Consider the following 25,002-nt stretch of genomic DNA (forward strand, 5'->3'; position numbering starts at 1 on the left):
TTGACTTGTAGTAGAGTAGCCAAGAAAAATACCCTCATCACTTCTTGCATCAAACTTCCCAAGATTCTCTCGATCATTTAAGATATAACATTTACTTCCAAATACCCGGAAATATTTCACTTTAGGCTTCTTCTCATTCCATATCTCATATGCAGTCTTCTTTGTACCAGCTCGAAAGAAAATCCTATTGCCAATATGACACGAGGTGTTGACAGCTTCTCCCCAAAAATTTTGAGGTATTTGCTTATTAAGCAACATGACTCTTGCCATCTCCTGAATCACACGATTTTTTCTCTCTACCACTCCATTTTGTTGTGGAGTTTTGGGAGCTGAAAACTCTCTTTTAATACCATTCTTCTCACAAAAGGACTCGAATCTTGCATTCTCAAATTCTCTCCCATGATCACTTCTAACTTTGGCTATCGGAATCCCCTTTTCATTTTGTAGTTTCTTGCACAGAATCTCCAGCCTCTCACAAGCTTCTGATTTTTCTCTAAGGAATTCAACCCAAGTGTATCTTGAGTAGTCGTCCACAATGACCATAATATATCTTTTTCCCCCTAGGCTTTCAGTTCTGGTGGGCCCCATCAGATCAACATGAAGTAACTCCAAACAACGAGAGGTGGCTATCACATTTACCTTGTAATGACTTGCCTTAGTTTGCTTCCCCATTTGACATGCACCACAAATGGTCTTCTTTACTTTTCCAAACTTAGGAAGTCCCTCGACTGCTTCAAGTTTGGAGACTTTGGCTACTTGTTTGAAGTTGGCATGCCCAAATCTGTGATGCCACAGCTCCAACATATCCACCCGAGCACTTCTACATGATATTGGTGCCGTGGGAACTATTCCATAACAGTTATCCGTAGTCCGATTTCCTTCCAAAACCTGAATCCCCTCTTTATTGATGATCAAACATCCTTTCTTGGAGAATTGTACCAGGAAGTCGTCATCACAAATTTGAGTGATGCTCAGCAAATTCGCCTTCAGCCCTTTTATGAATAGCACATCTTTCAACAGAGGCAAACCGGGTATCTCGATGGTTCCTTTGCCTAGGACTTGAGCATGGCTTCCATCCCCAAAGGTCACATAGTCACCCACCTCTTCTTTGAGTGACTTAAACAATGACTTATCCCCTGTCATATGGCGAGAACACCCACTATCAAGATACCACAAACATGCATTAAACACCTTTAATGAGGTATGCACAAATAGGTTCACATGTGACAGACAATCTTGACCTTCAAACACAAACTCATCATCAGGTTTCATGCTACTTTTAGATTGATTTTCCATTTTCAGATTCTCAATCATCTCACACAACATTCTATTCTTTCTTTTATATTTCTTAATCAATGATTTTGATTCAGATATGCTACTGTGTAAGACAAGATTCTGATTCTCAAGAAATTTCAGCATGTGAACAAAAACTCTAGCATGTTTCTTAGTTTTTAATAACTCTACAAGGTCATCAGTAAGACACCTTTCAGTCATATGCATAGAGACATTTTCACAAACACTTGAGCTACAATTCAGCATGGTATAAACAAAAACAACAGCCACAATTCAGGGGTCTAGGATCACACAAATGGTAATGAAACCAAACAGCTGTGTACCCGCTCTGATACCAATTGTAAGTTCAAAAACGTGTACAAAAACACTTTTGAATGTTTAGACCCCCAAAAACCAATTTAATCAATACACGCAATATGTTAAACAACTAGTGTGCGGAAACTTAACATATGCTATAACATGGAATTGAATAAACAACTATCTAAGCCACAACAAAATAAACCACAGCATATAATGTAAAGGCAGAGATAGAGAGGAAGGAAGATGCAAACACAGCGATAACACCAGATATGTTATCGAAGAGGAAACCGAAGATCTCGGCGAAAAACCTCTCCGCCGCCCTCCAAGCGGTAATCAATCCACTAGAAAATACAGTTGGGATACAAGGACAGCAATAGACCCTCCAAGCCTAATCTACCCAATGCACCTAAGCCCTCCAAGCTTCTTGCTCCAACGAGGTTGCGCCGAACCTTTTTCTTTTCTAGCTTTCCGGATTCCGCTACTACACCGTAGCATCAACCAATGAATATTGGCTCCTTCCTAACTGCTTCCCAGAACTCCAAACGACTGTCTCACAGAGATGATAATGGTGAGAACCAGGTTTGGTATAATGGCCTCTCAAGGATTTGACAATGGAGAGGAAGAGAGTGAGGGATTTTGATGAGACTCTAAGGTAGAGATTGTGGGTAAAACAATCTGGTTTTTCTTTAGGGTTTCTCTCTCAAAATTCTCTCTGGAAGCTCTCTTTCAATCGTGGGTTAAAAGGGTATTTATACTGGAGTGAAGAGGAATGCGAAACGTCAGGTTTTTCCAAAACAGGGGTGGCTCGCGGCTTGACCTCGCGGCTTGACTAAGTCGCGAGTTCCAGTCGCGAGTTAACCGTATGGCCAGTTGTCCTGTTTTGTCCTGTAGTGCTCCAGCTAGCATGACTGTTCATCTTCCAGCATGCTTGGCACGTGTGCATCTTCTGGCGGGTTGAAGCCGCGAGGCCAGCCGCGAGTCCCAGCCGCGACACTCTGTTTTCTTGCACACTCTTGAGCAATCTTCACACTATCTCACTCACTACCCTTACAACAATCCCACCTAAATACAGGGTTACTAAATGCTGAATTACAAGCAAATTTGGCACGGAATAAAGCCAATTAGATGGTTGAATAAATTCAACCTTACAGATGGGAAGACTGAAAACTACTATACAAAGTCTAAATAATCAGCTTTCATAATCAACCATCTGCATCAAACTTACTAAGTCCCAACCACTCTTGTCGTGGTTGCCTCAGTTTGTTTGCCTCCAAATATCCTTGCCAAGCCGAAGTCAGAAATCTTGGGGTTCATCTCCTCATCCAAAAGAACATTGCTTGTTTTCAAATCTCTATGAATGATCCTCAACCTCGAATCTTGGTGAAGATAGAGCAGCCCTCGAGCAATTCCCAAAATGATGTCAAAGCGTATCTTCCAATTCAGTATCACGCATAGAGTCCGATCTTGCATGCCATTTTCCATTTCAGGACATATTTTAGTAACCATTCAAATCTAAATTACTGGTAAGTAAACATAAAATAAAATAAAATTCAGGTTTAGAGTCTAACCAAATAAAAATGAGTCTAAACTCTTGTTTGGCATGTATTCATAGAGTAACATTTTTTCATCTCCTTCTATGCAATAACCCAAAAGTCTAACAAGATTCCGATGCTGGAGTTTAGCTATCAAAACAACCTCATTCTTGAATTCCTCCAAGCCTTGCCCTGAACCACTTGAGAGCCTCTTTATAGCAATTTCTTGTCCTCCTGGAAATGTACCCTGAGAGAAAACTCCCACAACCATAAGCACCATCCATCATTAATTAGAAACTAGTAAACAAACTGCTATATTAATTGAGTACTAAAAAGGTTAATACCTTGTAAACGGGCCCAAAGCCCCCTTGTCCAAGTTTTTTTGTATCTGAGAAGTAATCTGTAGCAGCTAGTATGCTTTTCAAATTGAAAAATGGTACATCTATGCCTTTTTTATCATCTTCTCTAAATTGGTCTGAATCGATCAACTCTTTGACACTTCGTTCACTGTCATACAGTTGAAATGCTGTGTTTCCCTGATTTCTTTCCCTGTTAACTGATTCTAAAAGATTAATCATAACTTCAGTCTCTTGCTAGCTAATTTTATGGAAGAAACCAAAATATTGTCATTTTGAAACAAGGATATATCATTGTAACTCGTATGCTTTCCAATTCATAAAAAGGTACATCTATTCCTTTCTCAGCTTCTTCTTGGAACTAACCTGAATCTATCAAGTCTTGGACATAGCTTTCACTATATAACATGCATTGTACTTGATTTCTTTGGTCAATTTGTCTATTTTCTAAATTCAGAAGACACTAATCTCTCTTACTTCACATGTTAATTACATGGAAGAACTTGCAACAGGTTTTTTTATGATTCAATCTAACCCAAAATAAAATAAAGATCAACGTGATTAGTATGCATTTTGCAAAGTGCATACCTTGTCTCTTGGTCGTCTTCCTTCGCCATATGTAGATAAATATAATGGCACAGAGAACAGTCACACTAGTTATTCCAACAATCAGAAGCAATATCATTCCTTTGTCTGATGGTGAAGAAACTACAACAAAGAAAGATGACTAGTCATACTTCAGTGTATAGAATTTGAATAGAAATCTCTCGCATCATGTTTAGTTACAGTAGTGAATAGGCTCAAATGATATAATCAAACGATAATTAGTGGAAGTTAAAGGATGTATGTTTTCATAAATTTGTGAAACAAAAATATTTATTTTTATACAAAATACAGACTCTAACAATATATAACTCGGTAATGATCACATTGACATTGCTGTAGACGATTTTGCAAATTTTAGGATAGACCTGCCAACTTTGGAGGTAAAATTAGAATCGTTACACGTAAGTAAAAGAAAAACCCCTGAAAATCAGTCCTTAGCTAAATACACAAGGTCCTAACATTGTGCTAAATCACTAAAGCAACCATTATCACAGATAGTAAAGGAAGAAAATAAAAAATCTCAGCTGGGGCAACATTAACTAAATCTTTATTTGTAATAATGTAATTTTAATTTGCAATATGCACATGATATAGAATCCTAACCTTGCGTACAACTTAACTTTGTGCCATCCCATCCAAAGCTTTTGGTGCAAAGGCACCTCCTCTTCCCATCAATCGCTGATTTGCAAGTTGAATGTGGCCAATCCTTGCAATCTGCAGATAAATTACAGAGTGGCTCCAGTGGTGGCTCCCAAACAATCTCAACATCATCTCTAACTCTAGATGAAACATTGGAACTAGAGTTTCTTGGAGTAGTTTGATTAAATGGCAATGACTGGTTTAGCCGCAGACTTCCAACATCCTTGACTTGGATAAAAAACTTCGTTGTATTTTGATCGATACTAGTGACTCGATATGTCCCACTTGGGGCGTTGAAGCTAACCTGGCCAGAGGTTGTGTTGCAATTGAAACTGAAGAACATAGGATCACCACAATTTGAGCTAGTGCTAAGTGGATAAGGGATCATGTTTGTGCCACAAGGCTTACAATTTTGTACAGTTGGTTCTGCAGAAATATCAAGTTTCAAAATTCAAATAGTGAAAAAACTCAAACAAATAGGACTTGGCCTTATATACGTATAATGAAATTGCCTATCATTGCAAATCCATCTGTCCACAAACCGACAGCCCATCATCCCATGGGCCATGGTTGAGAGTTTATCATATACAGAGACAAGGTTAACGTTTTATTTTTGTTCAGTAAAGATAATTGATATTTTCAATTATTGGCTCACCTTGACAAGATTTTGGTTATTATGTAGAACCGTGCTCCTTGTCAAATTCATTATAAATAAAGTAACTAAGTTGTTAGTACTATTATTGTATCCAGTATCTTTAGAGAGTGGCTGTTTCTTTAACATTTTGTATGGACTTTGGCTTGGACTATAAACAGCTGGCAAGATTTCTAAACTTTCTACTTCATATTCAAGACGCTCTCTAAATTTCCTCAAGTAAAATAGTACGTTAGTAAATCTAAGCAATTTATGTAAAATCGACCAGTTAGTACATTACCTATATCCGAATTTGCTACACGGATGGAGAGGTTATAACCATAAACATACTCCTCTTGAAGATTAACTAGCTCCTGCGTCCAAATCGAGCATGCCATTACTGGGCCTTGATCATAGCTATAAGACTTGCAGTCGCAGTTATTAAGGCACGACTCTTTGCATTCTGTTTCGTTTCCGACCTGATAACTTTGTTCTGGTTTTCCGCCTATATTCATCATCGTTAAGTTCAAGAAGGTGTCGCCACAGGACATCGAAGTTCTGGTGCACCCATCTGAAAAATCTCCAGAATACCACTTCTGAGCGACAAGAGGCATGAACCCTGGCAAACATTTGCATGGCAATTTATTATTGTTTAAATTACAGCTACCAAATTTTCCACAAAAATTGTACACACTACAATTGTCACTCGGATTCACATATGACAACGACCAAGTCCCGTTTGTGCTCTGTTCCCAATACTCTAACTTCCCACTAAAATTCATCACCATCCTTGCATTCTCAAAATCATAAAGATTTTGACCTTCTGTTGTTGAGACGATAGAGTAATAGAAACCTTTCTCCGAGCTTTTCCAGTAAATCTTCCCCTCTTTGTTGACGATTTGTGTATTCGAATTTCCTACTGTATCTAGCATAAACATGAAGTTCCCAGTTCCAGGGTCATCACGGTCTCTCCAAGAAGTCAACTTCATGTTTTCATACATAGTCATGTTTGGGAGAAATGTATCGGTTGGATTATTAAAGCTCTCCCATAGACTTGTCTCATTACTGAATAGCACCAGGTTTCCAAAATCCGTGAGATTCACAATCCAGTCTGTAGTTGTACACGGATCACAATAATAACCATCAAGCCCAGAAGACCAATGAACCTTCCCACTACTCATATCTAATACCGTGAGGTTGCCATCTGTTGTTAATCCGAAAGCTCCAGTGGTAGTATTGATAAGCGGGCTATCTCGATTGGCAACCCATACAACTATTTGATTATCCGACGTGTACCATATTCCAACATACCTTTTGTCTCTAGAACTTCCAGTTGGACCAAAGAATCCTAATTCAAACTTTCTTCCAGGCGAAACCAGAGTTTCTTCATTGTCTCTAATCCAATCACCATGCCTCAAAGAAACTCTATCAGCGCAATAAACATGGAAGGAACACAGAAGTACTGGTATGTACAAGATGAACATGGAACACAGCATGCAGTTTGCGGACCATCCTTTAATAACGGTCGTTGCCCCCATTTTTCAACTTTCTGCTACCAATACCATGATGAAAAAAAGCACACGCACAAGTATAATTTACTTTGTTGTTAGAAGCACAGTGTCGGTGTGGTCGCTGATCATCTAATTTCAGCAAGTCCTGCCGTTTTGGCTATCTTGGTACTAAAATGGCCTCATGTTCTTGCTAGTTGACGCAGACTTCTTGGTCAGCAATTTTCAGTGTGGAAACGGGAAAAGCTTACAAAACAATTATGCAACTTAAACCACTTTTACCGTTTGATTTGAATCCCTTCCTTGTCATTTTACTTTATTTGCTTTTTTTTTTTTTTTTTTTAATGTTTTTGACTTACGAAGCAAGAACAAAACAAAAATGACTAAATTTGTGGATCCAGTTCATGACACATGATATGTCAAGTAAACAAAGAAAATCATTCTATTACGGATTTAGGCCCCGGTTGTGCCAAATTATACTACCAATTTTAAACCAAATTACTTATTAGTCAAATTATGTGTCGGTTCACAATGTTGGGTGCATGGCACCATTGTAATCCAGCCCACATTCTATAGGACACCTCATTAAATGAGGCTGTTGAACAAGCCACAAAAAGTCATCTTGCTTTTTCTTGGAAGGTGTCTTGGGCGTGTCTTACACACTGCAGAGAAAAAGGAACGTTGAAGCAAAATAGACTAATAGAGAGATATTCGGTCATTGAGTGTGATGACTCATTTATTTATATATTACTAGTCGCATACCCGCGCGTTGCGCGCGGTAATTTTTTTAGGATGGTCTCATTAAATATTTTATTAATACTATAATTTTAGTTATTAACCATTTGATTTTCATTAGATTTTAAGTTAACAAAAACCTTAAATATACCCTTTTTTTTTTTTTTTACCTTTACACACACACACATAGTGAATCTTTACACATACCTTTAAAAAAAAACTCTATATATTCCACTTTTTTGGATGCGTAAAATTATAGACTACTACTCCATAATGATAGTGGCTAATTAATTTTATATTTTTTTTAGTGATCTCATTTGTAACGCTTCTTACCATTATCATATATTTACTAACTGCTGATTTGCATAACAAAGACGATAAATGAGAGGTAGCATTGTTCATTAGATTTTCGAAAGTAATAGTGCATGAAAATTATATATATATATATATATATATATTATAAATAAGGTTAAATGAAATGTCAAAAAATGGATTTTAAAATTTTCTAACTTTATTTCTTATTCAATTTCTACTACTATCAGAGAACATCTCTTTTTTAGTTATGATTAATATGGTTTCCATAGTTAGAATTTGATTAGTTTTAAATTTAAATTTAAACTATGATTGTATTTAATTATTGATTGTTGATTTAATTTTTTAAGTGAATTAAACAGTTTATGTTACTACACTGTAAAGTTTTTAATGTTCTCCACACGGTAATCTCTATTTTATTTTTTACTTCTCCTAACAACCTCTTTGTTTTCCAATCAACGATTACTAATTGACGTTTGGTTTTTTTTTTTTTCTTTATCTACACTTTATTACTTTGTATTGGTTTTTTTTTTCTATACTCTCTCTCTCTCTCTCTCTCTCTCTCTCTCTCTCTCTCTCTCTCTCTCTCTCTCTCTCTCTAAACTGGCAACCTATCGTTTTCCAAAATTTGATGATGATTCTATGACATTAAATATGCATTATTAATTTTTTTTTTTTTTTATTTAGTGTTTCTAACTTGATTTGTTTTGTATTTCATTCTTCCTTTGATGCATTGGGTGTGAGAATGAGTGTTTCCCTATCATTACTCCACTTAATGTGGACAATTTTATTTATTTAATTTAATTTAGGCAAAATATTATATTTAAAATTTTTAAAAATAAAAAAGGAGTGGAAATATAAATAATTTAATGATATATATGGTGGATGTGGTTGAATTTAAATGTTAAATAAAATGATATGAGAAAAAAAAAATAAAAATAAAATACATAACAATAAACACTAACTTATCCAAATAATTCTATGTAATATACTAATAGTACATTCTTATATACTATTTTTAATTATTTATAATGAAATATGATAATATTTAACAATCAAAGACATAAAAAATAAATAAATAAAAACTTAAAACACAAAGCTAAATCCCATAAACCAAAATAGAGCTCTAAAGAATACAAAACTTTATCAGGCTAAAATAGAGATGCAAGAAAAATAAAAATAAAAATCTACCAAAAAATTGAGGGAGAAAGAGTGGGAAATAACCACTTTTCTGTGAGATAAAATTATGTAAAGAATAGAAGAGTGAATGATACATTTATATTAAGAGGATGATAATATAAAAAAACAAAATAAAGGAAGATAAAAGGAAAGAGGAAGAGTGATATCAAGGTAGAATTTTTGGGGAGATGAAAAGGTAAAGAGAATGAGAAAGGTTGAAGAAAGTGTAAATGTTAAAAAAAAAAATGAGTACAATTTGATGAGCACAATTTTCTTTTATTTGAATTTAAGTAAAATATTAAATTTTTTATTTTTTAAAACAAAAAGAGAGAGAAAATATAAATAATTTAATGATAAGGAGGATGTGGTTGAATTTCAATATTGAGTAAAATGGAAGAGAAGAAAAAAATAAGAAAAATTAAAAGATATAACAATAAACACTAAATTATCCAAATTATGCTATGTAATGGAATACTATTTTATTTTTATCTACTATCTTTAATTTTTTATAATGTAATCGGATAAAATTTAACAATCAAAGAGCAAAATAATAATAATAATAATAATAATAATAATAATAACTTAAAACACAAAACTAAAATTGTATCAACATAAATTAGAGTTCTTAAAAATACAAAATTTTATCAACCTAAAGCAGAGATACAATAAAAAAATAAAAATCCACCAAAACATTGAGAGAGAGAGAGAGAGAGAGAGAGAGAGAACCTTTTTGTGAGAGAAAACTATGCAAAGAATGGAAAAAAGTGACAAATTTATAGTAAGAGGGAAGGGATAAGAAAAGACAAATAAAGGAAGATGAAGAGAAGGATGAATAGCAATATTAAAGTAGAGGGTAGTGGGGAGATGAAAAGGTAAGGGAAGAAGAAAGGTTGAAGAAAATGTAAATATTTAAAAAAATAAGTGAATGTAAAAAAAAAAAAATTATAGAAAAATTGGAAATAAAAAAGAAATATATATAGATGTTAAAATCGACAAAGATGAATATGTAAAGTCAATAATCTATTTATATATATATATATATATATTTGTAAAAAAAAATAGGAATAAATATTAATTATATATAGATGTTAAAACCGACAAAGATGAATATGTAAAGTCAATAATCTATATATATATATATATATATATATTTGTAAAAAAAATAGGAATAAATATTAATTATGTGGCGAATGACGTGGTGATGAGGTGGCGCAACAGGAGCTCAGCAGCTATAAATGCCACGCTTCAGCTTTTAGTAATATATTGATTGATGAGAGAATTTATCAGAAACTCTATCGTTTTATTTATTTCTCTCTCTTTTGTCAATTGTTAAACTACGTAAAATCAATTCACAATTACTGCAGCAAAACTAATTTATGAAATTTACAAATGAAAGTTTTCTCTAATGAGAAATGAGAAATAAAAAATAAAAAATATCAAATTATGCCCAAATAGAGACTGTTCATCATAAGAATAATGTCTCTTACATAGAAGCTTACCATAGATACTAGATGACGTAACATAGAGAAATCCCTAGATATGAGTATTTGCCTTTATTGAATGATGCATTTGAGTATTTTTGCGCTATGATTATTATTATTTTGGTGTCAAGTATAAGTACAACTGTACGAGGGGTTAAAGTCTAAAAATTAACTCCACTTAGGGGGCAATATGCTATTAAGCCACAAGGTCATAGGTATTTGCAGACCTGATTGCGACAGGAAGATCCTCCAACCCGTTTCAATTGACGTCTCTGCATAGTGCATTCTATCTCATTGTCAGGAAAAAACTTAGGTGCTCCAGGAGCAATGCTCCCTCCTCTCACATGAGGAGTGGGCCCCACATGTGGGTCCCACCATGGAGCCCACTCCTCATGTGAGAGGAGGGAGCATTGCTCCCGGAGCATGTAAGAATTACCCCTCGTATCAAGCCACAAAAGTCATCTTGCTTTTTCTTCGAAGGTGTCCTGGGCGTGTCTTACACATTGAAGAGAAAAAGGAAAAGCTGAAATAGAGAGATATTCGGTCATACTCATTTATATTTATATATTATAATTGGATTTTGTTAATGTGTGAGTTAAGTACACATAATAATTTTCATTTTTTAAAAAAAAAATTCGAGAATTGAAAAAGTATTGACAGCTTTTTCAATTCTCAAAAAAACGTTTCCAAAAATAGATAGCTTAATATGTGCCTTAAGGGCACACATTAATCAGACCCATTATAATTTAATGTCTTGCTCTTATATGTGTATGTGTATGTGCATGCCCAGTTTCATTTCCTTTATTAGTATATTTCATTTATGTTTTGTATCTTTCCTTTTGTTATATATATTAACATTGAATGCACACTAGTTTTAATTTTTACCATATATTTAGTCTTGAATCTTAGTATATATTTCATTCTTGAATTCAAATTTTTTTTGTTCATGATTTAGCCTCCTAAGCTAAAGTCTTGACTGTGCCTCTGTGCATAGTGTCTATTGGTGTTGAATGGGTGAAAATGCATACTTTGAATTACAACTAATGAAGGTACGAAATCACTACAATGTAATAAAGGATTATGTATCTCACATTAAAGGCATTCTTCTCCATACCGGGGAATTAGAAGCAAAGACTTGTATCCAGTGGTGGCTCCAGGATTTTTTTCTAGGGGGGTCAGCAATGACAAAGTTAGGAATTTATCATTTGTCATGAGGAGTGAGTAAAAAATTAAATGATTAATCTTTTTTTGTATAGATAAACTTCCATATTATATACAATAGTTTAAAATAATATTCTAAATATAATTTAGTATACAATATAACTATATTATACAATAGTCTAAAACTGTTATAAAATAGGTAAGACAACAACTATTGAATGCATAAACTAATATAATTAAATTACTAATCATACATTTTTGTCAAGTTAATAATAACTTATTATATTTATATGTAATATCAATTATATAAAAATATATGATAAAGAAGGAGAAGACTAGTAACACACTTAGGAGTAGGACTAGGAATAACTAAGAAAATAAAATAGTAATTGATATAAGTTTGTGCGTTTGAAGTGGATGACTTCTTAAACATACACATAGACATAGTCACCCTCTTTGAATTAGAGATAAAAAGAAAAGCTAAGAAAAAAATAGACGGGAGAAAGTGAGATAGAGAGAATGAGGAAAAAATTACAGATATAGATACAAATTTGTACAAATGTGTTGGTTGTAACAGTGATGTAATTTTTTTAATTAATAAAGAAGAAAAGTGCAAGGAAAAACAACTTCACTTCGTTGTCAACTATAAAGTAAGCCAGAATCATGGAAAGAATATTCATATATATATATATATATATATTTTAATGAATAAGCAAAATTTTTGGAACTAACACAATACTTTCAAAAAAATTCCACAACAAAATCTAGGTGGCCAATTGTTAAAGGTAGATAAAAAAAAATATTGTTTGTTGTGGGTCCAGATAAAAAGCAGTTACAATTTGCCTCATATTATTGTAAAAATATTGTGAAATTAAAATTAAGATGATCATATTCAAGCTTCAAGTTTATTTCAATTGGGTTCAAACAAAATTTAGGATTAGGGTGTTCAAATTTTTATTTTAGGGGTCAAAATGAAAAAATAAAAATAAAAATTTTATATATAAAAATTTTGTTTGGGCCAGGTCAGGGGGTTCATTTGAACCCCCTGGCCTTAATGTAAAGCCGCCCATGCTTGTATCAGAAGCAAACACTAGAAAATAAAATTTGTAGTACTACATCTCCTAAACAACAGAATACGCACAACAGGAAAGCCAGGATACTGTCATGCAAGAACAGAGTAAGGAATTCTCCAAAGGCAGCAGAAAGCAGCATACGAAATTGCTTTTTTCGATTATCAAAACTAAATTGAGTTTTTCATCTTATCCTTTTTGTTTTCCAGTTTTCCTTTTTAACTATTCGATTGTTTCAACTACTTAACTTTTATGTTTCTTTGGTTTAGATGGAATATTAGATACAATTATATGGCATCCTACGTGAATTACGACTTGTCTTTCCAATTAGAACATTTTCCAAATGGCTTCATATGACCGCATTTGAAATGATCTACAATGGAGACATGACATGTATGCCTATTCTTTTTAAGTGCACTAATGGTACATGTGAATAGCATTCTCTTGAATCTCTTCCTGCTTATTGTGGCAATGAACTGTACAGCTCAAATGTAAGGCTGACTGTACCTCTTGATGAAGATTGCTAATAATGCTGTTCTAGGCTTCCAAATAATAGGAATAAATAAATGGAGTCAGTTAGTCTGAGCTAGAGACAATCAGAATTCAGTAAAGTACAATAAATACAAAGGAGGTTCATAAAGGAAACAATCAGACTTGCATTGGATACAATGTAATCACATATCAACGACAATAAAAAAAGTATCAATACGACAGAAATGAAATGTGCCTTAATTGTTCCTATGAGAACCATACTAAGAATACTAGAAACTTCTGCAACACTGATAAAGAGAAAACAAGAATCATGAGAGCACTTATGCCATCCACCATTATCGGCCTTCTTCAATGGTACATGTTAATTCATTCAAACTTTCTGGTTTAGTAGTAGAAGAAGTTTTGCTAGAAAGGGATCTTCTTACAACATAGGCTGGTTGTTTAGGAGTTGGGAGAGTTGCAGTTTCACTACCAAGCATGAAAACTACATTCGACATTGTGGGACGATCACTTGGGTCCTCTTGTACACATAAAAGCCCAATGTTAACACACCTCAAAAATTCGTCTGCGTTACAAGTTTCATGTATTGTTTGGTCCATTAAATCTAAAGCCTTGCCTTCTCTCCACAAGTTCCATGCCTGGGACAATTTGAAAATCGAATTGGCAATAAGTAGAGTGCAGGAAAAATTAAAAATAACTATATGTATCTAATGCAACAGACATTTTCTTTGGTTTACTAATACAACATACTTACATAACCTAAAAGACTCAAACCATACTCTGACTGGTGAAATCCTATGTTCCTTTTTCCACTGATAACCTCAAGTACAACTACTCCAAAGCTAAAGGCATCAGACTTGACTGAGAAAAACCCATCCAATGCGTATTCTGGAGACATGTAGCCGCTGCACAACAAATATTGTTTAAATTTTCAGTGAATTAGGGAGCATAGATGGAAGAACTGAAAAATGTAATTCAAACTCTAAACAAAGAGCTTTCATAATCAACCGTCTGCATCAAACTTACTAAGTTCCAACTACTCTGGTTGTGGTTGCCTCAGTTTGTTTGCCTCCAAATATCCTTGCCAAGCCGAAGTCTGAAATCTTGGGGTTCATCTCCTCATCCAGTAGAACATTGCTTGTTTTCAAATCTCTATGAATAATCCTCAACCTAGAATCTTGGTGAAGATAGAGCAGCCCTCGAGCAATTCCCAAAATAATGTCAAAGCGTATCTTCCAGTTCAGTAACACACATAGCGTCCGATCTTTCATGCCATTTTCCATTTTAGAACATTTTTAAGTAATCATATTAAGCAACAATATAATATGCAGTACAAATATTTAAACTTCAGGTTTAAAGTCTAACCAAATAAAAAGGAGTCTAAGCTTTTGTTTGGCATGTATTCATATAGTAAAAGTTTTTCATCTCCTTCGATGCAATAGCCCAAAAGTCTAACAAGATTCCGATGTTGAAGTTTAGCAATTAAAACAACCTCATTCTTAAATTCCTTCAAGCCTTGTCCTGAACCACTTGAGAGCCTCTTTATAGCAATTTCTTGTCCAACTGGAAAGGAACCCTGAGAGAAAACTCCCATAAGCACCATCCAATATTAATCGGAAACTAATGTTTAAAATTAACTATAATGAATACCAAAAAGGTTAAATTACCTTGTAAACAGGCCCAAACCCCCCTTGTCCAAGCTTTTTTGCATCTGAAAAATAATCCGTAGCAGCTAGTATGCTTTTAAAATCGAAAAAGGGTACATCTATGCCTTTTTTATCATCTTCTCTAAATTGGCCTGAGTCTATCAAATCTTTGACTTGTCGCTCACTGTCATATAGGCGAAATGCTGCATTTGCCTGATTTCTTTCCCTGTTAACTGATTCTAAAAGATTAAATTGAAATTTCAGTCTCTTGCTAACTGTATGGAAGAAACAAAAATATTTTCATTTTGACACAAGAAATCAAGAATATATGGTTGTTTTCACACCGGTTACCTTGTCCTTTGGCCACTTTTTTTCTTGTAAAATAATAAAAGTAACAGCATGCAATAACCATCAAAGTTGCAATAATCATCAAGATAATTGGATCAAATTGCTTCTTCTTGTAGGAAGATCCTTCAGACTTTGTGTGATCATCTTCAAAAAATGAATAGAACAATAAGTAATAAGTTGACAACATTATGTATATAAATATAGGTACTAAGTTACATTGCCAAAATAAAAACTAAAAAATAAAAAATAAAATCAGGTTTAGTTTGTTTTTAAGTCACAGGAGTAAATGTTATATTGTTCTATGATTCTGTTTTATGTGTCCAAAACAAAGAAAGTATGTGAAAGATGTAAGTGCTTGTTAGCTGGATCCTAAATGATGGTGATGCCAAAAGGGGTTTTGGTAATCCAACGAGTGTTGCACATTTCGAGCCAGTGGATCAAAACATATATGAAAATCGATGGAAAAAGTACGCTTGCCGAAGTTCTGGCTGGCTTGTCCTTTTGTTGTAGCAGAGGATACATGAATGAACAACAACAACAACAACAAATAAACTCAAAACTCAAAGGTCAAGAGATGATTCAATATAGGTCTGTGTAATATATATCAGATTTTTTTTTTCTTTTTTTTGAGGAAAAATGAACAAGTGGGTGCCTAAAATTCAAAATTCCCTTCTGAAATGAACTGTCACTATGTGCCACAACCACCATAATATGGCAAGGAATTGTGTTATTCTAAACTGAAATTAAGTTTCAGTATTAGAACAAAACACTTGGCCAATCATGTTGCATATGGAATTGGGTGCATAGAATTCCCAATTTTGCCGTGCTTGAAGAGGAGATTGGAAAGCAGCCTTACTCCTTCTTCTTCTTCTTTATTATTATTATTACTGTATTATTGAAGAGGCTAATTTTCAAATTCAAACCCAGGAAATAAATATCACGTCACTTTTGTTGGTGGAAGACACTTGTCATCACACCAAACCCGACTGAGCGCTGTGCTAGAAAAATTTTAGCCATTAAAGACTGGAATTAATCAATCAACCCCCAGTCCCCACATCCTGCAAATCTGCTATAGTGCTATATAGATTACTTTATAAACAACAAGAAGAAGCAAAAATTAATTACCTATGTCAGAAAGACCCACACGGACATAGAGTTCTCGGGCGTCACTGCCTCCTTCTATGGACTCCTCCTGGATATTGTTGACATCCTCTGACCAAATCCAGCAGGTGGCCGTATTAGCCTTTGCACGGCTCATTTCTGTACTTTGAAATGAATAAGCCTGGCAGCGACAATCGCTAAGGCATTCCACTTTGCATTCATGTGCACTCTGCTTATAAATTCCAATGCCACCGTCGGTTCCCACTCCAATTATCTTCAACATCAAGAAATTATCACCCTTGCGACATATGGAGTAGTTTCTAGTGCACCCCTCTGAATAAAACCCAGAATTCCAATGATTTAGTGCCTTAGGCTGAAACCCATCTAAACAGTTGCACATTGGACTTTTCTCAATATTGCAGCTGCCAAAGGAACCACAAGCATTAAGCACGCTGCAATTATCTCTTGGTTCCATACGGGTCAAACTCCATGAGGCAGGGGCTGTATCGTTATCCAACTTATAAAGCTTTATATGACCATCAAGATCCATTACCAGTCTCATACGGTAATAATCAAACCGTCCAGGGGTAGTGTTAAGAAGATCAAACAAAGAAGTAAACCTGAAGCAGTGTTGAATAAAGGAAGACAAACTCGTGTAAAGAGAATTACAGAACAAAAGAAGAAAAAGAGATTAAACGACAGTAGCAACAGTAGCTTTAGTATATTGCTGAGAAAGCTACTTGTAGCATTGAAAGGAATAAGTTAAGCACGAGAGATGCACATGGGTATCTGGGGAGCTGTTACTGGACAGATGGCTTAAGGTTATTGGAGGAGTGGAATTTGGGAAGTCGTTGGGAAGTTGTTACAGGTGGTTAGGAAGGTTGTTAGTTTCCCGCTCTTTTATTTTTCTGGTACAGTAGAGATTAGTTGTATAAATGTAAAGATATCTTTTGTAAATCATTCATTCGATTGTAATTACAAAACAGAGCAATAAAATCTCCCTTTCATTCAGAAAATTTTCTCTCTTCATTGTTGAAGATTCTCACAAGTTTCTTTGATATTTTGCTTGATTGTGATGCTCTGTTTTTCGTTTCTGATCTTTAATATGGTATCAGAGCAATAATCAGGATCAGATCGTTGTTTCTTTGTTATTTTTGGTTATTTTCTCTTGAATTCTCTGAGAATTCATCTAATCTTCTTCAAAGTTCGAAGCTCCAACAATGGCGACCGTTGAAGAGACTTCAAATAATCATTCATCAAGCAACAATCAAACTACCACAGCTGCGAATGGTGATTCTGTAAATCCATTCTATCTCAGCAGTAGTGATAACAACACTGTTCAACTCGTTTCTCAGAAGTTGATTGGAGGAAGAAATTACTTTCCATGGGCGAGATCAATGATCATTGCACTCACTTCTAGGCACAAGACTGGCTTTGTCGATGGCACGATAGCAGAGCCAAGTCCAGATTCACCACAATTCATTTTGTGGACTCAGTGTAATATGACAGTGCTCAGCTGGATTATCAATTCAGTATCACCAAACATTGCTTCTAGCATTATGTACACTGACAATGCTAAGACAATTTGGTTGGATCTTCGCCATAGGTTTTCTCAGAAAAGTGGCCCTAGAATCTTTGAACTTCAGAAGGAATCAGCTTACCTTGTTCAAGGTCAATTGTCTGTAGAGGATTATTACACGAAGTTCAAAGCCTTGGTTGATGAACTAGCTAACTATCAATCTGTCCCTGTGTGTAAATGTCCCTGTAATTGTGGAGCTCAAAGAACCACTTCAGACTTATATGATCGTGATCAAGTGATGCGTTTTTTGATGGGACTGAATGACTCATATTCAGCTATTAGAGGTCAAATCTTGCTGTATGAACCTCTACCTGATATCAATCGAGCTCTTTCCTTGATATTGCAAGAAGAAAAGCAAAGGAGTTTTAAGAATGGTGAATTCACTGGTTCCACACATCCTATTGAAGCCACAGCATTATACTCAAATTCTGGTTCTGGCTTTAAACATAACCACAATAACAAAGGGAATTTCAAAAGGGAAGGTCCTATTTGCACTCATTGTGGGAAGACAGGGCATACAGTGGATAAATGCTACAGGTTACATGGTTTTCCTCTAGGGTTCAAATTCAAGAACAAGTCCATGGCCAATCAAGTAGCTGGTTTTGGAACTACCAATCCTAATCAATCTGTTGAGGAAGTTATGATTTCAACTCCACAGTGTCCAATCTCAAAGTCTCAATGTGAACAGCTTTTAGCCTTTCTGAATTCACAGTCAGTTGGAGGAATACCTCAGTCTTCAACTTCACAGCAGTCTTCAAATTCACAGCAGTTAGCTTGCTTGAACACTGCAGGAACTAGCACTTCTCAGCCTTTGGCATTAAGTGCATCTACTTCCAATTACATCAACAACTTCTCAGGTAAAATTTCTGGTCATTCCTCGTTTGCCATTTCAAATCCTATCCCACATTCAACTGTTTTCTCAGCTAAAACAGTAAACAAATCAGCCTATGTTGAAACAGATTGGATCATTGATACAGGTGCTACTGATCATATGGTCCACTCCGAATCTGTTTTAGATTCTTTTACTTGTGTTTCTAATTCATATGTCTACTTACCAAATGGTGAAAAGGTTTTAGTGACTCACATAGGAACTATGCATATCAATGACACATTAATTCTCACTGATGTGTTGTGTGTTCCTTCCTTTACTTTCAACCTCATATCTGTCAGTAAATTGAACAAATCACAATGCTGTTGTCTTATATTTCTTGGTTCATTTTGCTTTATTCAGGATCTTGCTCATTGGAGCACGATTGGTCTGGGTAGAGAACAAAATGGATTGTTTCTGCTGGATAACAAATACCAGGATTTGTCTTCCACTCCAGCCTCTACCTACTGTAATTCTGTTGCTTCTCCTTTTGATTTCTGGCATGCTAGATTAGGGCACCCTTCAAGTGGTAAACTTGAACTTGTGAATAAGATCATGCCCTTTGTGCAGTGTAATAAAACCACTCATTGTGACATTTGTCCAATAGCAAAGCAAAAAAGATTGCCATTTTCATCTAGCACTCATATTTCTGATCATCCTTTTGATTTGATACATTGTGATTTGTGGGGTCCCTTTTCCATTTCTACTATTGATGGTTACAAGTATTTCCTTACAATTGTTGATGACTTTTCTAGATGTACATGGATTTATTTGTTAAAAGCTAAATCAGAAACTCAAGTTCTTTTGCCACAGTTCTATGTCTATGTTGAAACTCAATTTAACAAGAAAATCAAGTGCATTCGAACTGATAATGGTACTGAGTTCCTGTTAAAAGATTTCTTCAAGTCCAAAGGCATTCTTCATCAATTGAGTTGTGTTGAAACCCCTCAACAAAACTCAATTGTTGAAAGAAAACATCAACATATTCTAAATGTGGCTAGAGCACTTAAGTTCCAATCCAATGTTCCTTTGAATCTTTGGGGAGACTGTGTGCTCACAGCTGTGTACCTAATCAATAGGCTGCCTAATTCTGCTATTAACAATAAAATACCCTATGAGGTTCTTTTTGGTAAACTACCTACCTTCTCACATCTTAGAGTGTTTGGTTGTTTGTGTTATGCATCCACACTTGCACATAACAGACATAAGTTTTTGCCTAGAGCTACTAAATGTGTGTTTCTTGGTTATCCATTTGGGGTTAAAGGTTACAAAGTAATGGATTTAACCACACATTCAGTGTTTATTTCAAGAGATGTGCATTTCCATGAGTCACTATTTCCTTTTCAATCTTCTGATCTTCCTCAATACCTTGATCCTTTTGATTCAAACACTTTGTCCTCACCAGTTTCTTTAAACCCTATTCCCTTGCCTATCATCTCAAATGAACCTATTTTACCTGACTTTCCAGATTATGCAGCAAGCACTTCTGTTACTGCAGAATGTGTTCCATTGGATTGTTCCATTGAAACCACTTCTGCTGCATCTGACACTGTCCCTGTCACAGCCTTACCTCAAGCATTACCTCACACTTCTCCACCTCAAATTAGAAAGTCTACTAGGACTCACAGAATACCTAACTATTTACAAGATTACTCTTGTTCCTTGCCTGCCACTAGACCCTCACCAGGTGGTCCCTATGATATCCATAATCATCTTTCTTATGCTAACCTTAGTTCTTCCTATCAAAGTTTTGTTCTTGCTGCTAGTGCTGAAGTTGAACCTGAGTATTACCATCAGGCTGTGCTTTCAAAGGCTTGGCAGGGAGCAATGGACAAGGAGATTGGTGCTTTGGAACTTAATCATACTTGGGATGTAGTTCTTTTACCTCATGGGAAGTTTCCAATAGGTTGCAAGTGGGTTTATAGGATTAAATATAATCCGGATGGCTCTGTGGAGAGATACAAAGCCAGATTAGTAGCTAAAGGGTATACACAGCAGGAGGGGCTGGACTATTCTGAGACATTCTCACTAGTTGCCAAATCAGTTTCTGTGAGAGTGTTGCTGTGCATTGCTGCTATCAAGGGTTGGCCTTTACATCAATTGGATGTTAATAATGCCTTCCTCCATGGTGATTTAGAGGAGGAAGTGTACATGTCCTTACCACAGGGCTATCACAGCAAGGGGGGTTGTGCAACAGATGCTAGATCTCTTGTATGCAGGTTGAGAAAGTCACTATATGGTTTGAAGCAGGCCAGCAGGCAATGGCATGCTAAACTATCCACAACAATCACTGAAATAGGTTTTGTTCAATCAAAATCTGATTATGTACTATTTGTGCATTCAAAAGGCTCTAATTTCACTGCCCTCTTGGTCTATGTAGATGATATATTGATCACAGGCAATGATGCTCAATGTGTAGCAGATTTGAAAGCACTCTTGGATGTTAAGTTTGGGATAAAAGACTTAGGAACATTGAAGTATTTTCTGGGGTTAGAAGTGGCAAGGAGTGATAAGGGTATTACTCTTAATCAGAGAAAATATGCATTAGAAGTTTTGACAGACTCGGGTATGATAGGCTGCAAGCCTATGAAAACTCCTATGGAGCAGCATCTTAGATTGTCAAAGGATGAAGGAGAGTTAATTGATGATCCTTCACAGTACAGAAGGCTTATAGGTAGATTGATGTATTTAACCTTGACAAGACCAGACATCTGTTATGCAGTGAATAGGCTAAGTCAATTTTTGAGCAAGCCTAGGCATCCTCACATGGTGGCAGCTCTAAGAGTTTTACAATACATCAAGGGTACTCCAGGGCAGGGGTTATTTTTCTCAGCTAACTCAGATTTTCAATTGAAGGCCTTTTGTGATGCAGACTGGGCAGGATGCCCTGACACTAGGAGATCTTTGACAGGATATTGCATTTTCCTTGGTGAGACTTTGATATCCTGGAGGTCCAAGAAACAAAACACAGTATCGAGATCCTCAGCAGAGGCTGAGTATAGATCAATGGCTTCAACATGCTGTGAAATCACTTGGTTGCTATATCTGCTTGAAGACTTCAAAATTGAGCACTCCAAGGCTGCACTACTCTACTGTGACAACAAGGCAGCCTTGCACATAGCAGCAAACCCAGTATTCCATGAGAGAACCAAACATATAGAGGTGGATTGCCATTTAGTCAGGGAAAAGATACAGGCAGGAATGATTAAGACTTTTCATGTCAGGACCAATTTACAACTAGCTGATGTGTTTACTAAAGCACTTGGTGCGCCTGCATTCCTGGATTTGATTAGTAGATTGGGATTACTCAATCTTTTCAGTCCTCATATTACTTATCCACAATCATTGCAAGACTCAGAAGCTATTTCCACAGCAGAAGCAGCTCTGGTCTTGAGGGGGGCTGTTAAGAAGATCAAACAAAGAAGTAAACCTGAAGCAGTGTTGAATAAAGGAAGACAAACTCGTGTAAAGAGAATTACAGAACAAAAGAAGAAAAAGAGATTAAACGACAGTAGCAACAGTAGCTTTAGTATATTGCTGAGAAAGCTACTTGTAGCATTGAAAGGAATAAGTTAAGCACGAGAGATGCACATGGGTATCTGGGGAGCTGTTACTGGACAGATGGCTTAAGGTTATTGGAGGAGTGGAATTTGGGAAGTCGTTGGGAAGTTGTTACAGGTGGTTAGGAAGGTTGTTAGTTTCCCGCTCTTTTATTTTTCTGGTACAGTAGAGATTAGTTGTATAAATGTAAAGATATCTTTTGTAAATCATTCATTCGATTGTAATTACAAAACAGAGCAATAAAATCTCCCTTTCATTCAGAAAATTTTCTCTCTTCATTGTTGAAGATTCTCACAAGTTTCTTTGATATTTTGCTTGATTGTGATGCTCTGTTTTTCGTTTCTGATCTTTAATAGGTAGTACTTGTAAGAGTCTTATTCTTAATCGTATATTTCGATTTTCCAGTACCCGGTGCAGAGTTAGAGAGCAAGTTGGATATTGCTGTAAAAATAAGATTGTTGTCAGAGTTAAATAACTCTCCTGATAATCCACTTTTCCAGTATGGAATTGCTCTATTCTCAATTTTGTACTGGTTTCCTCGATCTTGGTCTTGCCGGAAAGTGTAGTTCCCTGGCGCAGGGTCAACTTGACTTTTCCACGAAGTTAAAGTCATCTCTGCATTCATCTTCATTCCAGGAAGAAATGTATCAGTTGGATTCTCAAAGCTTTGCCAGAGAATTGTTTCTGAGCCAGCTTGACCTTCGATAAGAACTAAGTTCCCAGAATCCAAGAGCTTCACTGTCCTATTAAAAGAAGTTGATCCGCCGATCTTAGCTGACCATAACTTTTTAGTATTGTCTAGTACCTGTAGGTCGCCATTCTCTGAAATAGTAAAAGCCCCAGTGGTTTTGGACGGTACTGGCTCAATACGGTTGGCAACCCATACAACTACCATTGGACTTGACTTGTAATACCATATCCCTACATATCTTCCATGCTTAGAGCTTCCACTGGGGGTGAAAAAACCAAGCTCAAATCTTTTTCCGGCTGATACAAGAGATTCTCCCTGGCTGTCATTAATTGGGTTGCGAAATGTTAAGGTATCTCTAGCAGAGCAAAATGAAAATGAAGATAGAAACAAGAATGTGTATATGGTACAGAATGAAATATGAGTTGCAGACCATGTGAAGGCCATTGTTATTCTGGTTTTGCTGCTTGTGGATTCTGTTATGAGAGAATGTGGTAAGTTGTGCGCACTGTTGTGGACTCGTAGTTCACTTTTGTGATGGCCACGAGGTCTTCTGCTACAATCCAAGTCTTCTAGCTAAAAATTACTAAATCTTGTTTCCTTTTCACTGAATAGTCTACGCGCTAAAAGTTGACTTTGGTCAGGAAATTACAATGTAAGTTTCGGTTTGCATGAGGCAGGTGAAACAGGTTAGCTTTTTTCTATGAATTGTTTCTTGGAAATAAGGAAACCTTGCTTTTAGCAATTGACATACATGATGCTGAATTGTAGCACACTTCAATTCATTCAATTGAGAGTGTAAAAATCAACAGGAGATAGATGATGTGATAATCACACTCCACCTTGAGAATCACATGTAGCGCACAATTTTGTAGATATTTTATTAGCCTATGGCAACTATCTACTTATATGACAAAGTGATAAATCATAAATCTTTTCTTTTCTTCTTTTTTTTTTACTTTCTTTTTACTAGGTGTTAGGGTTTGGATTGAGAACTTCCATAACAATGCAATAATGATCAAGTTTGTGATGTGTTGATCAATGATCAAGATCGTAATTTGAAGATGCAACTCAAAAAAGATATTTTATCTGGATTTCAACAGCCTTAATTGATCAAACAAGAAGTTTTGATAGACTCTCAATCTCTTCTCAATTGGTCAAAATATGATTTTTGATAGCTATTTGGTTGTGAATTGATCAATCGAAAATCATGAAAACAAAATCTAACATGTTATAAATAAAGGCAGTCACCTTGGTTTTCGTACCCTACTTTTATAACATCTAATAGGCTTCTTATTATAAACTCAACTTCACAATGTTTAGAGAGGTTGTAGCCATGCACCATAAACAGAGACAACCCAAACCAAACCTAATTTGTTCAACCTGAAAGCTTGAAAAATCATTATTCGCTACAAAGTTGCTACCATAAGTTTATCAACCCAATACATAACACTAATAATTTAAGGACAAAATTGGCTTCTGCCCTTTTCGGGCAAAATAAATAGCATTCCACCCCCTTTCCAAAACTAATTAGGAAAATGTCTCTCTTTTGAAAATCGACTTTCTTAAAATCGAGTTAAGTCCTATAGTGACGTTTTTAAGGACCTATAGTGGCGTTTTTTAACTCAAGCTCCATGAAATCAAGTTATAGGTAAAAAAATTGCATGTAACTCGACTTCATGAAAATCGAGTTACAAAACGCCACTATAGGTCATTAAAACGTCACTATAGGCTCCTTAAAACCCCACTATAGGGCTCTAGAATTTTTTTTTTTTAACTCGATTTTGAGAAAGTCGATTTTCAAAAGAGGGGCATTTTCCTAATTAGTTTGGGAAATGGGGTAAAATGCTATTTATTTTGTCCGAAAAGGGCAGAGGCCAATTTTGTCCAATAATTTAAACATTCAAAGGTCGTTG

At 35.5% G+C, this 25,002-nt stretch overlaps 1 protein-coding gene across 18 annotated transcripts in view; it reads right to left on the bottom strand.

Annotated features, from left to right (window-relative positions):
- LOC126695418 (G-type lectin S-receptor-like serine/threonine-protein kinase At4g03230) overlaps positions 1-25,002 on the bottom strand; it is a 144,773-nt gene that overhangs the window by 7,705 nt on the left and 112,066 nt on the right. For 3 of the 18 annotated variants that reach the window (XM_050392154.1, XM_050392164.1, XM_050392168.1), the window contains 5 exons: positions 4,691-5,152; positions 4,070-4,189; positions 3,470-3,687; positions 3,162-3,372; positions 2,819-3,056 (listed from right to left, as the gene is read on the bottom strand). In XM_050392154.1, the coding sequence (XP_050248111.1) occupies positions 2,819-3,056; positions 3,162-3,372; positions 3,470-3,687; positions 4,070-4,189; positions 4,691-5,152 (1,249 nt within the window). Of the gene's footprint in view, positions 1-2,818; positions 3,057-3,161; positions 3,373-3,469; positions 3,688-4,069; positions 4,190-4,690; positions 5,153-5,658; positions 6,178-13,448; positions 13,934-14,049; positions 14,201-14,321; positions 14,560-14,660; positions 14,872-14,962; positions 15,181-15,292; positions 15,434-16,414; positions 16,978-22,754; positions 23,647-25,002 lie in introns of those variants that run through there. The other 15 variants (XM_050392158.1, XM_050392169.1, XM_050392170.1 and 12 more) reach the window with 11 other exon arrangements.

This window comes from Quercus robur, chromosome 8, assembly GCF_932294415.1.
Source record: "Quercus robur chromosome 8, dhQueRobu3.1, whole genome shotgun sequence".
Taxonomy (NCBI): Eukaryota; Viridiplantae; Streptophyta; class Magnoliopsida; order Fagales; family Fagaceae; genus Quercus; species Quercus robur.